Source organism: Achroia grisella, unplaced genomic scaffold (assembly GCF_030625045.1).
Source record: "Achroia grisella isolate CSIRO2021 unplaced genomic scaffold, CSIRO_AGI_Agris_v1 utg402, whole genome shotgun sequence".
NCBI classification, from domain to species: Eukaryota; Metazoa; Arthropoda; class Insecta; order Lepidoptera; family Pyralidae; genus Achroia; species Achroia grisella.
In genome coordinates this window covers 5,473,731-5,490,647 of record NW_026712841.1, presented here as the reverse complement: position 1 = coordinate 5,490,647, position 16,917 = coordinate 5,473,731, and the positions used below count along the sequence as shown (strand labels likewise).

The window sequence follows — 16,917 nt, the reverse complement described above, 5'->3', positions numbered from 1 at the left end:
TTTATTAAGTTGTTACCTTGACCAGTCAGAATTAAGATAAAACGTGTACTATGGATCAATAAAACCTATATATCTGATTTTTATAACCACTTATTACATGCCATTTAATGTTTATCTGACAGTATTAAGATAAAAAGTATGCTACAACTTAATAATTATATGTATAAACCTACTGGATTCTAGATATACAGTATATTAGCGTGATTAAGTAACAACAGACAATCATAAATATTTGAAAATATGTAAGAGTACCAATATATTAATCGATTGGGTATTTTGTGTTTACATTTTTACACTATAGGAGTGCATTTAGTATTCATAAAAATGTATATCTTATCTACAATCTTCTGCCCACTCCGCAAGGGAGTAGAGTAAAGATAGAGATGTGTAGTGATACAGACGAACCGAAATAGAGCCGAATTCATCACAACAACCCAAACGAAATTGAGTTACTCGAATGTTTCTTATTTTGTTGATTTTCAGCAAGAAAATCTGATAACTAAATGGTCACTCCATTAAGACGAAATTCAATTAACCAAAAGTTTCTTGTATGGTTGATTTTCAGGAAGTAAATCCGATACTTAATGGTCACTCCATTATAGATTTATGACACAGTGTAGTATTAAGAATTTAAATAGTACAGTCATAAAAATGACGACTTTTGTGTAATGTTTGCTATTAGAATTACACAAAGTAGGATTTTGTATATATTTGCACTATTAGCAACCTGCTGTCTACCCCAAATGAGACTAATAAACAGATAGAGCTGAGTAATGATACCGTAAAATAGCATTCTAAAGTTACTTATTCATATACATTACATTTTATTGAATAGCACGATTTAGAATATTAAAGATAATTAGTAGACGTTCAATGCAAAGTTCCAAACAATTGCTATGTTCTTACAAATATTTCAGATGTTATTGAACTTTTGTATTCAATGAATATAATCAAAAGAACACGACCTCATCATACTCGTATATAAAGAAACACTTCTAGAGATCTCAGCTTGATTTTATGTTTATAAAAAATAAGTTGATTTAATATCGAGTGATATTTTGTAGCGTTTTGCGAGAACTTCGCCTCAGAGAGTGGATAAGCGTGGAGTGTAGTCTTGTTTAATTCGCAAAAGAACTAGTTCGCAAGAGCACTCGCAGAGACAAACTACGCAAACTAGTTTTAAGACTATCTGTTCTTAAGTTCATTAGTTTGATTGATAAAGTACATAGACATTTTTCTTAAAATATTGATTTGTGTGCTAAAAAGCAAGATACCGTATTTGCAGCTCAACAAAACAATAAAATAGGCGTAGAGGTTGTGAAGTCCACTACCTTTATATAACTTAAGTTAGGAGTGAACAAACTTATTCGCAATGAACCTAATGGAACTGAATAGAGCGCTCTGACTCGCGAACTATCATGTGCAAGACTAGTGGAGTGGCCACCAGCGTTCAATATCAGTGCGCGCGCAACGCCCTGCGGCACAGACTAGTCTGACGCTGCCTGTCACTACCAGACTCTTTTATGACTACAGCATTTTGTATAGAAACTTTCTTCATTTAGAATACAATGTTTTAAAGTTTCTGTATTTTATGATTTGTAAGATTAATCTATTTATTACCTTACCAGTTTTAATTAGGAATTCTTTTTATAAATAAATATAATTAGAGGCATTATTATGTACATATTATAAGAACCGAACAAATAAGAAAAATAATAATCTATTTGTTGGATTAATAACTTGCAATTAATGGAAATTAATAAAATCCTATTTTATATATATAGAATATCTAATAACACAATTGCTATTGATTATTATTTATTACTATTACTGATTTATGTTATCAAAAACATGTGCATATTTACGGTAGTAAAATTGCAGCATTCTGAGATAATAGTATATTATTAGAAAGAGTTCAGGAGATACATATTTACATAGTCTATAAATCACTCGTTTAAGTTAAAATATAAGGAAAATTAAAATAGAGTCTATTAATAAATATAAAAAAAACGAGTGGTCAATACAAGCTGTATGTCATGTTTCTAAGTTCAGGATGTGCCAAAAGCTCGAAACATTTTATATCGTGTTTTAATTAATATCATATCCAATTGTAGTATGATGTAAATGCAGTGGTGGTTTCATAATAAGATACAATTGATATTAATTAATCAGACTAGCTATAAGAGGCTGAATGCTTTTTATAATATTTATTTAACCGAATGTAGAGTCATTTCTTGTTCTTCTTGTTAAAGTATTAAACATTTGAATTTGATATGTATATAATAATTTATTTAGAAGTGCTTTCTTCATTTTACTGTAAAACATCATAAAAATTTAAATTGTTACTGCAACATTTTAAAAATATAATTACAAAGTCGCGTGTTCAAGTATATTTCTTGAAATATATGTAGAGTTTATATAAATGAAATGTATTTAATGTATAAAATGAGTACCCGTACAATCGAGTAATCGTGGCAAGAAAATTAGAATATTATTTATTTGTTTTTATTGTTGTTAATAATAATCTATTTTATGCGATCTGTCGCATCGGCCGGTGGCCATTTCTTACTCTGTGACATGACGGACGAGACAAGTATGGCCAGTACGGGAAGACGCACCGATGTGGGTGCACGCGTTTCGGTCGCTCATCACAACGACGAACGCGCGTTCGCGAGTGACCAATTAAAAAAAGCGCTTGCAATTTAAAAACTTCGTATTTTTTTGTGGCAATTGTGAACATGAAGTGTTATATTGTGGTGTTAATGGTGTTGGCGTGTGGCAGTGCCGCCTCTGCCGCCGCGGCATCATCATGCTCTGGCTCTGAAGGATTCTTCGCCAGATATAATGCATCAGCTGACGATAGCAATCAACCAGGTGCGACTTTTGATACAAATACCTTGGATTTATTGAAATCTGAATAAATATAAAAACTTTTTGAATTATATTAATAAAATATATAATATTTTTGATACCCAGTTGAATTTATGGTTTTAAAAAAAATATAGACAAGAATATTGTATTGAAGAAAAACCTGTAAGATAAAAATATTAACAACAAACTTTTTATGTTCTATAATTTCTATATTTATGTAAACGTAAAGATCGCTAACTGTGACTGGCAGGTTTACTGTATTTAGCTCGTAGGTGCTTTTATGAACTTATTTCTTTTATTGTATTCTTTATTACTTGTAAAACTCGAGCTTAATACTGTACAGCGTCGTGGCGCAGTGGGGTGAAAAACTGTGACATTAACAAACTTACTGTGTAATATAAACTGTTCTTCATAGATTTTTATGGAATCTATTGTCAATGCCTAGAAATATTATAAAAGTTCATATTGGATGATAATACAATAGTGCACTCGTGGAGAATAAGATCAGTATGAAGCCTGGTCAGTTAGTTCATTGCGACAAATTCAACAGGAATTAATCATAAATTATAATTTTCTTCAGGAAGTTCTACCAAGAACATACAGGAATAAAAACACGTCGTCGATAAACTTCATGAACATATGGAAATACTTGGATTTTGTTTTAAGATGATTGCAACTTCCATAAGTAGGAATAAAAATAAGTAAACTAAAAACTTTTATAGGCAAAGAACAGATTAAATAGAATTACTTATTTCAAATACAGTATAGCTTACAAAATATAAAAATGTACCAGTTACAAACAATAGTATGCCTAATAAATAGATGAATTTATCACGGTTTCATTACACTCGTATTTAGTGAAATCTTAACTATGTATCATCTCTGAAGTAATACGGCTGTTGTTTTGCCTGATCAACCAGTAAAGTAATATAAAACTACTTAAATTATACCCCAATACTTCATATTTGGGCGACACAAAAAAATCGTGTGTCACTTATCTAACTCTCTGCTGATGGGCACACCTTTAACAAACTATATATACCCAATTCGATTCAAATACACCCACCGGAATATGGCTGTCTTCGACTGCTCCATCTAGAATAATCGAGAAGGTATATATGTTATTACAAGTCAATAGCAATATCAAATAAATACCTGAATATAAATAACACTTAATCAGGGCAATTCAACTAAAATGGAACAACGGTGACTATTAAACATATAGATGCAAATATGAAGCTAAAAGTGCAGATAATAATACTTTATAAGATTTCTTATCTGTACCGCAGTACAAGTGGGGGTGTCGTATATCTGCGCACGCGCTGCTCAGCTGCCGTCTCTGATTACCTCCTTACATTCACAGCTGGTTAAACAATCCATTAACACTGATGCAAATCTCAGAATTAATAATTGAATGGGATTTTTTATGGATGATAATAGAATGGCGTATTGCCTGTGCTATTGGTTTACGCCGGTGCGGTATTAGTGGAAGATGATAAGATGAATATGAGGTCAGGACAGTTAGCTAACTGACCTGACCTCATATTCATCTTGTAATCCTTCACTGGGCACCAGTGAAGGATGGCCAGCATAAACCGTTAGCGCAGGTGCAGCATTCCATTATCATCAATTAAAAAAATATATATAGTTCATCATATTATTTGATCTGACATTTGACTGGGTGTATTTAAATTTAATATGGATGAAGAAGAACTGCTACCTCTCGAATAAATTTAGTTTACCATTTCTGATGCAATAATGGACACTCAGTTTTCTTTATCAGCATCTGGATAAACCGCTAGTCAGTCACAATGGGCCGACTGACCTCATGCTCATCTTACCATCCTCCACTGGTGTCCTGCAATAAACCGATAGCGCAGGCAATCGATAATCATCCAGAAAAAAATTGATAGAAGATAAGTACAATTTATTAGTGAATACAATTTATTAGTAAACATATAAACACTACAAGGTGGCCTTATGGCTGAAAACAATTTTTGAACTTAGGGTAAAGGATATAATTGTAGCAAATGGCGAATGGGTACTTATTATATTATTACATTATTATGATTACTTATCTTCTATTTCGGATTAGAAATCACTACTTTGTGTACAGCCGTTATTTTAAAAATTTGTTTTATTACAATCAGACTCTGCCCATTGAAGGATTAGGTTATTTATTATGTGTGAGTAATATTTAACTGAACCGAAAATATGACAATCTATTCATTTCGGTAAGATTTGGCGACTCTAGCAATTTATATTTAGCTCGACCCTCTTTGTCAAATGCCAATCGTAAATGCCAAGTGTTAGACATAATAAAATAAAGAAAAACAACATTTAATATTCTCGAATAGTACACATGTAGTGTACAAAACTAACAATCCGTAAACAATTTACAGCAAAAAATAAAATATATCTGCAAGTATTTACATGAATGATTATTAAAGACCATAAAAATACATGAGATATGGTCATTCATTCTGAGTTTTGTTGTTTAATAATTATTTGATATCATTTTCTTAGAAGTTCCACAATTTCGTTCCGAACGAATTTCATTCGATTCATATTTAATAAGGGAATGGAAATCGGATAACTTTGACATAAAATATTTATTGGGGATTCCAATATTTGATTTATTTAACATTGACATTAGTCTTATAACTTTTGGGGATGTTGCGAAAACATTGAAATACTGATATTAAATTAATTTATACTACAATACATGATTACCTACATATTATTATGTAAAATTAGAAAAAATCACGGGATCTTATTATTTTTATAGAGTTCCCGTTATTTCGGCAGTGTTATAAGATCCCATGATTTTTTCCAATTTTACGTAGAAATAATGACCGTGTCAAATTTAAAAAATATATATTACTACCTATAAGTATGTTCATAGATTACGACTGCTATTCCAAATGGGTAAGTCAGAAGCATTTTCAACTATCGACCCCGTGGTGAACTCTATATTTACTCAAATTTCCATAGCCTACTCTCAGATTACTTTTGTTCCTAGTGTTTCATTAATAATATAGTTAAACGGATTTTAACACGAATATTTTTATGATAAATAAAGGTTTTTACCTCTCTCTACATTTCAACTAGGTTGCCGTAGCAGTAGTTACGTGCTGACTAAAAATAAGAGTTTCCAGTATCGGAGAGTCAGTCACAAATATAACTTGTCATTTAAAGATTGCCACAACGCTCTCAAATTAATATTTTTTGTTAATGTTTAATTAGATTTAGATGTATAGAGTATGATTTTAATTCATAATTCTATGTAGAACATTATAACTAGACTGCTGTATTGATTGAACATTACATTACGGGTCGCCCTTCAATTAAAGACATTCGTAATCGCAATGCCAGACTATTTTGTGAGGAGCTTTTGTTTTATTTCTGTTTAAGTAATGAAAACATTTATAGTGCCTTGTAATTTTATTCAATTGAGTATCACGTATGTATGTACTTCATATAGACTATTACTAATACTACTGCTACGACTACTTATTTAAAAACATTCGCTTGTTGAGATTTCATTTACTATCTGTTGCTGACTTACAATCTAATATAAATAAATAAATAAAGTGTCTGTTTCTAATTTTAATTAACCGCATTTTACTAAATGCACATGAAAGTATATACGGTACTTACATAAAAAATATTTCTTCTTGCTAATTTTCTAAATGGCTGGACCGATTTTGACGAGAGTTTCACTTTACACTTTCATCTAACGTTATAAGAACTTAGCCTGTCTTATTTTAGAAATTTTATTTATTTTCATTCCACGCGGACGAGGTCACAGGTAACAGTTAGTATACGATAATATAAATAATTTACCATACAATAGATGTAATAATCAGTTTTAACAGGTAAGAACCTGTTAAAACTGATTATTACATACATAATGCAATAAATAATTATTACACAATACAGGAAGAGTATTTATAAATTATATGTATCTCTAGTATTGTGTGGTTGTTAGTAATCGTAAATAAGGATGAATAAAGTTCTAAATGGATTTGCTATTATTCATTTACCTGAAAATTATAATTATTTACTTTTATAGTTGCGGATGATCAATGTCGGAAAGTCTAATGTAGCGAAATCCTAATACTTCTGCTCTATGTATTTCAATGTGTAAATCTTGTATAAATGATACTACATATATCATCATTTAGTATTATTAAGTACCATTATTTATACATTAAAAGTACATGATAGTTTAAAATATTGTTAATGCTGTAGAAATTTAATAGGCACTATTCAATTTCTATTAAATTTAATTTACATTATCTAAGTTGTTTATTATGAAAATTAGAATGAAACTTACATAAGTAGTGTAGATACGGTTATAATGGTGTATATGTACTATATTTTAATTATTTTTTCTTTGGTGACATCTGTCTGACATCATATATATAAAATTCTCGTGTCACAATGAAACGACTTGACCGATTTTTAGAAATTTTATATGCATATTCCGTAGGTTTGAGAATTCTATCTTATATCACCAACCCCTATTTTTTTATAGCGTTATTAATTTATATGGCAAAACAACGTTTGCCGGAACAGCTAATATATATTATACAATTATATACTAATTCAGGTGGCACGATTACAGTATGTTTAAATGTATTTTTACACTGTTATGTACAACTTAACTATGTAACACAACCTACGATTGCAATAAATTAATATTTCTATTATTTTATTCTATTTTTTTATATATTAATGAATTAAGAAATGGGTAATGATTATTATTTCATATTTTGTAATAGAGCAACGGTTATTCTAGTGTTTTAGGTATTGTTTATAAGTCACCATTGCAATACTATTGAGTTGTATAAATGTATCATTATTAGTAGGTACCTAACGTATCCAGTATATACTTTGCTTTACATTTCCGTGGTTATATGATATCAGCGATGAATCTCAAGGACACAGAATGTATTTTCAGTAACAAAGTGTCATACATGTACAATTATAACCAAACAATTATTACATTATATTACTTGTGTACCATTCTATATTAGCTTAAATTAGAAACGGAATGTCAAGTCAGCTGTTCTATATGATATGACACCTGACCCTGACCCCGCTCGCATGAATGAAACAATAATACTTATTTATAATTATTTACCTAAAGTATAAGTATTGCATTACATTGAACTCACTTGAGTGTAATCGTAATGAATTCTAACAGCGCGCGCGTATTGAATCGGAATTTGTTAGGCTGTTTGCAAAAATCAAATGAGAAGTATCCCCTTTCATGTTCCATAATGGGAGTGTGCGACGATTTTTGAATATCGAACATTGATATCCACGCTGCCGTAAAGCTACTTAGGGGGAAAGTCACGAAAAATTACGAGTGCGAGACGGAACCGCTAGAGGGGCGAGCGGGGAGGGAGCGCGGGGTGAATGGCGGCGAGTAGGCTTTGTTGCTTGTGCTGGAATTCCTCGCCTGGGAACCGGGAACCAGGCGTCCCCCGCGCGCCCGCACACCTGCCCCCGCGCGCATTCCTGCCCTCTCTCACTTTCATTGTTCCCGTCGGTACGGGAGGTCGCCGCTCCATACAAATAATGGAACCAGTCGTTTAGTGGGAAGGACTTGTTGGCGCACTCCAATAAACACGTCTGACCTGTCCCTGAATGGCATTTACTTATCATATATAGGGAGATTTAAGACGGGCATAGTTTTATCTTTTTATAGCTTTATGATAATTATCATTTCAAACTATCGTTAAAAATTGAACATATATGTTGTATTAACTAATTAGTTCCTTATCTCTACCATCAGTTTGACAGTTAACGGTGAATGTACAAAAACGGAAATTTGTAGACGCACCTGCGAGGGAATTTTAATAAAATCATCCCCTAATAACAACAATAGAGTCGGCCATTATTATTGTAATATATCAGCAGGGTCCGAGAGTTAGTCATCGGAGTCTGCGTCGAATTTTGATTCATTTTGAATGTTCGGAATGCCATTGTGCCGCCGACACTACCTGCGCAGACGCAGGTATTGGCCCGTACACCTCAGTCATTTTTGTTTATACATTATGACAAACGCTTGTTAGTTGTGAAGTGTTATTATCAACAAGGGTGGCATTCATTACCAGTTATTTTAAGCCAATTTATAGTCTGGTAATTAAAAAAATATTATTTTTATGGAACATATATATTTTGTCGCTATTACCAAAAGGTGACATAGCAGTATATAATTCGATGTGTTTCAGGATTTTTATTTATTTAAGGGGAATGGCAAACAATCTTACTACATACTTGTTAGGTAAGCGATAACCATCTATAATATACAACAGCATCACGTTATCACATGAGGATCGTGATACAAGTCATGCGTTGCCATTCTAAACGTTAGTCGATGTAAATGACTATGATGGTACGTCTTTTCTGTACTTTTATTTAATACGATATCAATATGTTTTACAACACTTTAATACTCAGAATATATGTTATTTTGGCCAGTAATAGTCTACATTTGTAGTCAATGCTGCCAAAGGGCGGTCTAGGATGGTGCCTTTGAATATTACCCTCTATTAGATGATCGTTATATTTGTAATACTGTACAAAATCAGTCAAATTCACTTAGGAACGAGCTGATATTAAAAATAGACTTCCAAGTCTAAAATCTATTTTAACATTTGTACTTCAAAGTTAGTAATATTCTTCAAAATTTTCAAAATAATTACCGTCCGTGACAATTTATTATTTTTTGCATTCTTGGAATCCATTGTGAAAACAGTTGGCTCAGGGCTCAGTGTTCTTTATGAGTTTGTTTAATAGCCTCTCGGACCGTAGTGCCGCTTTTGGGCTTATGAATAGCGTTCAAATCCTTGGTTACCGGATATAAAAAGATATAACAAGGCACCAGAGCCGGGTTTAGGTACATATATGTGGGATGCGTCATCAGTATCATAATTGAAATAATGTTCACGAATTGTTTGAATGCGTTGTCCAGCTGATTATTGTCTTTACCTCGAGAATAGATCCTGGTAACGAGGATGCTGTTATTATGAATATTCATATATATCTGTTATAATAGAGACAATACTACTATATGTGGATAAACTTCATATAAGCAGATTAATAAATAATATAAAAGGAATATTAGAGAAACTATGTATAACTATATATATTGGATTATTACTATACAGACAGTTTATGTACAGACAATATCTTGCCTAGATAAGCAGCGCCAGCTGCTTTCCACACTATCCAGAAACAAATTGAAATATACAAATAAACAAAAAAGAAATTGCACACCACAAAATTGCATTCAAATCGACGAAATATTAGTATATATAGGAGTTAGGTGACAAACACACTTATGCAAACGAATTATATATATTAAGACGTTTGGTTATATGAAACCGACAACAGGAAACTAAATTCACTACACATTAAAGTAATGGCCTATTACTTGAAAATAAATGGATGAATGTTTTCGTAAAATTGTACCGGAAACATTGTCTAAATAGCCTTTCGCTGAGCTTACTGGGGAAGCCTTATTATTATTCATGGGGTGATTATTTATTTTTTCTTAGTTATTGCTAACGTATAACACCGCCATAATACAAACCCTTATCTGTTAATAGCGTGCTTTAGTTTAATAAGTGATCCTATCGTTAATTTTTGTATGAACACGCGCGTTACACTATAGAATGAATAGCTTAACTGCTGTTTATATTCGTTTCTTTTATTCGAATAATGAATAATGAATGGTTCCGTTTAACATTTCACTATTGATATTACTGTGATTCGATATAGATATTTCTAGTGATGTCATTTAAAAAACAATGCAGTGTTAGCATGTATGATTTAAAAGTATAAATCTTCGAATATATAAAATTATCGGGTCACAATGTTGTGTGCATATCGGATAAGTTTGAGATTCGACCAATATCTATTTTTTATACCCCTCAATGATAAGGGACACCCACCCCTAAATATATTTTTAAATTTATTTGGCAAATTCGTCTATTTTTATTTTCTTATGATTTATCATTGAAAAATACATACTAATTCTAATCTTAGTACTTCAATTTAAGCGGTAAAATAATGTTTGCTGGTTTAGCAAGTTATATAAATGTAGGTCATGTCTGGCCAATACAAAAAAAACTATGTGTGTCAATTTATATTACTGACTGACTCTCCAGTGGTGAGGGAAAAACCGATAACTAACCAAAAATTAATTCAGCGGTAACCTCGTCGACTGGCACGTTCAATTTAAATAAATCCATCGAGATGTGGGCATATATAATACTAGCCTTGCCCGCGGTTTCATCCGCATGAAATTTATAGCCTACGTGTTTTTCTAATGTATAAGCTATATTATTGTAAAGTTTCATCAAAGTCCGTTCAGTAGTTTGTGTGAAAGAGTAACAAACATCCATCTATTCATCTTTCCATCCATATTCACAAACTCTCGTGTTTATCATATTACGTTTACCAACACGTCTATAATTGACAATACCTTTGACTACCTTATAACGAGTATTAACTCGTAACGGTATATTTTTAATGTAGGTCGGCATTATCTTCCGAGACCTTCCACGAGGAAGACGTCAAATGATCAGTAGTGGAGATTAATTTATATAGTAAGGATTTCATGATATTGCTTTTTAAGGCTATTATTATCATGCTTTATATGGTAGTGTACAGTTATAGTTATGATATATCTGAATAGCATAGATTCTGAAGTAGATTTTAAGCCTGCTATATAAAGTAACTAACTACTCTATGTATAGGTACTATTAGTAATAGGTACTTACTAGTACACTACTAGTATGGGTCAAGTATGTGTAACTATCTGATGACGATTTCATAATGCTCCAGTGTTATAGGAAAGGGGCGACATCTTTTTATTTACATGTATACATATAAAATATGAAAATTGGTAAAAACATAGATGTAGAGCTTCATCAACTCATTTAAAATATTATGATGTTTTTTATTCCTAAATATACTTGTTATGGTTATATTTGTTATTTCTAAACCTATATATATTTTTTAAATTATATAAGTTTTATTTTAACGTTCCAAGAGGTATTTTAGGTTTGTTAAAAATATAACAGGATGAAATTTATGTGTAAGTTCATAGATACGTACATATTTTAGACAATTTTCATTAATGGTTGGAGCAAATTACAGTAATAGAATTTAATTATAAATGACAGCAGAAGAAAGTGCGTAGAACAGAGGAGCTTCAAGGACATTTAATAAGATGAGTAGTCTCGCATTAAACGCGTTCGCATAAAATTGTAACGGTATTCGAGAATTAATTAAAGCAAGATAAGACGTGCTAATTATTCCTGGGACATGGACATATTGTGTCTGTTGGTTTGTGTTGTAGCTAAGAGATACCGTAGGTTATCATGGTTCATTATGAAGCCTGCACGTCTCTTAGTTATTTAAGGTAGATAAGCTAATTTATGCTATGTTTACATTTTGTGTATATGGAATTGAATTAGTAAGAGGTGCAGCTGCTCAAGATTACTTGAGATTTTTAATTAATAAATAGATATTTTCCAATAAATATATATATAAATGAGCAACACGCAATTTTCTTACTCATTCTTCTTATGATAAGTCTGCGTTCCGAAAGAATGATAGAAAAAAATATGAATGTTCACAAAAGCTTATATTTAGTTTATTTGAATAAAGATTATTTCTATTATAAGCATTACAGGTGTGAGAAGGTTATTCCAATCTCTCCGATTCTAATAACCATTGTGAGTTTTATATTTTTGATTATCTGTTTATTTCATGGAAATAAAGTTAATATAATAACCCAATTTAATCAGACAGATAGGTAGATTAGATATTATTAGGCTTTTCTTTGTCACATTGGATTTAAATATCTCATCAAAATAGGAGTAATTCAAATACATTAATCACTTCGCAGCGTCAATAATGTATTTGACTATACTATCTGGGTTAACAGCCATAAAGGTATATTTATAATGATATTAAATAAAACATTTTCTACATAGAGTATGTATACTAATATATATATCAGCACTATTCAATATACAGGTAATTTTTAGAATATTTCAAGTATTTTTTCTGTTTATTTTCCTTGTCAGTTCTTACGACAATCAGGGATTGAAAAGGTGTGGCTACACTTTAGTTTTAATCCTCAGTCAGACACCACGCAGAACGGTGGCTAATTTAGTTACAGAACATTAAAAAGCAGTGCTCTAGACATCGGTATATCTAGCAGAAATTAACTTTAACCATTGAATGACAGCACTTACGGAAAATAGGACGAGCGAAGCCAATAGCAATTACGTAATTAAAATGACAGTCTAGTTTTGCTTTATCCTATTTTAAATGTAATTTGATCCTTTTATCTAATCCATTATGAAGTCCTGTAATCAGTTTTTTAAGTGTTTAAATTACTTTGATCGTTACAATTTCTAGTGTTTTCCATTTTTATTTGCTAAGAATTTTCAAACTTGTTGGCTGTATAGGTTAGATAGAGTTACTTACGCCCATGAAGATGACATTTTACAAAGTGTACTTTAGTGTAGTCTGGGTCTGCCAAATTAACTCTTCTTATTTGAACATGGTTGAAAATAACGAGTACTAAAACTAATTAACGAATAGCTTTAAACCTCACTGAGTCACAACGTATGCGGGCAGTGTAACCGGATCGGGAAGCCCGGCCCGGGTCGGATGTGAAACCGATATAGTTCGGGTCACCGCTCATTCTCTTATATATCTATACTTTCCACCTGTTACCAATACCACACGGATATTGATCTACATCGACAATGTTTTGTTAGGTCATATTAGAAATACATTATTCTATAGATTGTTGAATAAGCAAAGAGCTTCATGAATAATAAATTGTATATTTCTCTATGATGTATTGTCATAAAAAATATCTATTTGTCTTATTTTTTTCTCTTATAATATAATAAAATGTCTATGTAATATCATCGAACGATATTTTGATATCGTTCCGGATAATGTTATAATATATATTCCACAATTATGATTTTTATGCTAGTTTTTTTATGGTTGTAAGCCCAGGTTTATTACTATGTGTTACACTCCATGTGAGTTCAAATGTCGATACCAAAAAACTTTCTGTGTCTAACTATCAATTTATAGTGTTAACTGACTCCGGCGATGGAAACTCCGATACTTAACCAAAAATACTGTTACCAAAGTTGGCTACCCTATTTGCTTCATTAATATATTAGATAGTTATTTTATTTGAACACTATAAAAAGTGGAAAACGTAATTTTCCTTCTATTACATTGTGTATGTATTTCTTTTTATTCATTATGTTTTATGGCTCTGGATACAAGTCCTTATGAGCCCTACAAGTATAACTTACCTTAAAAAACGTGAGTTAAATCATATTATAGTGTTACCAACTATATAAAAACAGTTGAATTATCAAATACGTGGCAAACAAACAAGCAACAATAGTCAAGTTAATTGTGTGTTTAACGTATAATCTTCCTACCTGCGGTTATGAGTGAACGTTCATTTCACAATGCCTTTTACTTTTGTTTGTAAAGTCCTTACATACACAAAGCTTTTAACAGTTATAGTTTTGAAAAGTATTCAAGTTGTAAACCACGCAGATTGCATTGTTTTACTTTTTATAATACTGTTGATGGTTCATAGAACACGATATTTAAACTATTAAATCCTTGTTTGTGACAGGGATGCCAACCGAACGAGAATATTCGTACAAGTACGATCATTTTGCTACAAGGACATTTCAGCTTGGTACAAATCTGTATAAGAATTTCACCTCCAAAAGTCGTTCAGAATACGATAATGTACGAAGTTAGAGTGCCAAATTGAGTTAATATTCAAAATTTTATGATAATGTTTATTTAGATATAAGCCTAAATATTGTATGGTTGCTAATCCTGGTTTGATAGCGAGTCGAAAATTAGGTACATTGGTACCTAATTTATATATCTCAAAGATAAGTAAAATTATGCGTAACTGACATAGACTAACTACATATTAGGAAATTTATAAACTCCATTATAATTGTATTTTTTTCAGTTAAATCTGTATTTCGAATGTGGTATTAAAATTATAAATACACTACACTAAATTTTACAACATTAAGTGTGGAGGTCAGAAGTAACCAGAACTGTCTCAGAACAGTTTGACATTCATTTAACAATTCAGTTTAGCGTTAGAGGAATATTCTGCCAGGACTACTCATGTAGGGGGCATGGATTTTTCATAAAAGGTATATTAAGGTTGCAAAGGGTGCGCACGTGATACATTTGATATTTTAAGCGGCCGAGACTACAGAAACCAAAAACAATCGGATAGAACGTATGGTAGCTTGCCCTCATTATATAACATACATTGCATAAAAGAAAAATATAATTTAAAATAATAACGAATATTATCTTTTATTTTATACTTTTTATATATCTAAAACATAAATCTCGGAAAAACCATGCTCAATTTTATTTACAAAATCAGTTTATTAATACGTAATATTATAGAGACCTAATAAAAATGTTAAATATGAGTAACATAATTTGAAAACAAATTATAATTCTATATTTGGTTTAAGAATTGTGATGTTTAGCATATTATTAGATACTGTGGGTGATAGAATGAATGGACTATATGTGAGATTAATAAAATAATGGATAAAAAATGGTAAATACTTATAAATGTAGGTACGAACAATTACAATGATAAAAGAAGTGTTAGAAATAGAAGAAAAAAATATGTCAATTTTAAAAACTATAAAGAAAATACATTCAAAATTGGTACAAAAATAAATATATAAAAATATACAAAGAGTTTGGTAGTACCAAACTCTTTGTATATTTTTTCTCTTTGTATATTATTTTATTTGGTTGATTTACATCAAAATAAAATCTTTTTATAATATATTTTTATATTATGTGATAAGACCACTGGTGAAAAGTGGTAAGCGTCTTATTTAAATAGAGTAATATTAAAATCACGGTGTCTTCTAAAATGTCACGAATATAAAACCAAAATGTTATTATAATGTTATATAAATTGACCATAACGACAGTTAGAAACCCTCGCATCATGAATGCGCTTTCTGATGACATATCCGTCGTTTTCGGTCGAATTCTTATCGTTAACGAGCTATGATGGCAGGTTCTGTGACGGGAAGAGGACCATTTCACTGTGACGGATAAATTGAATTAATCTAATCAGGCGATAAATTGGCTATATGATGACGCGCTTGGAGCGTCATGTGTATTGAAATAGTCGAGTACCAACATTGATTGCATATAGGAGGTATAGATATGTATATCGTATACAGCCAACAAGAGCTGATAAGCCAATTTATTGCCCTAATATTAATTTATACAAAAACACACTTCTGACAGTAGGCTAGCTAAGTTAGGCTAAGCAAAAGGCTAGGTTTTTGACAGTAGTTTTAATTGCTGCATGATAAAATGAAGATTACATATTATTTATGTAGAACCAAAATATTATCAGAAAATGAACTAAAGTGAATTAATACATATGTGCATAATAAATAAATGTTATATAATTCTAATTATATGCAATTGATATTAGTTTTAATTAGTAACAGTTATATAAAAATATTTGTAATAATTTTATAAAAATATTTGTAATAATTTATTGTAAACTTTGCACTAGTGTAAAAACAGTTTTATTACCAAAGTCGATTAAACTTTGACGATTTTGGTATATTATAAATATCACTAAAAATTGTGTTCGTAATAATTTTCAAATGATATTTTGTGTAATCCGTTCTGTTACTATTCATAGAGGCAAGGAAACATATCTGTGTCAGAATTTCACTTACTGGCACTAGAAATTGAACGGTTCTTTTGTATGCGCGTGGTAGATACAATGCAAATGCAATAAATACCGAAGGATTAATGTCTCTGTGAGTCTCAGTTGTAAATTTGGGGAAGAGTACCTACTAATATATTGAATTAAACATAAATTAAATATTCACACATATATCACTTAACTTAGATTGACTTTATGTTCAGAATTGGGTT

The 16,917-nt window shown here is 31.0% G+C and overlaps 1 protein-coding gene across 1 annotated transcript in view; it reads left to right on the top strand.

The window, feature by feature from the left end:
- The first annotated feature begins 2,603 nt into the window (after nucleotides 1-2,603).
- The window catches only part of LOC131844295 (division abnormally delayed protein), a 134,016-nt gene continuing 119,702 nt past the window's right edge, over nucleotides 2,604-16,917 (top strand). Inside the window, exon 1 of the mRNA XM_059193142.1 lies at nucleotides 2,604-2,874. Within this exon, the coding sequence (XP_059049125.1) occupies nucleotides 2,739-2,874 (136 nt within the window). The 5' untranslated portion in view covers nucleotides 2,604-2,738. The remainder of the gene's footprint in view (nucleotides 2,875-16,917) is intronic.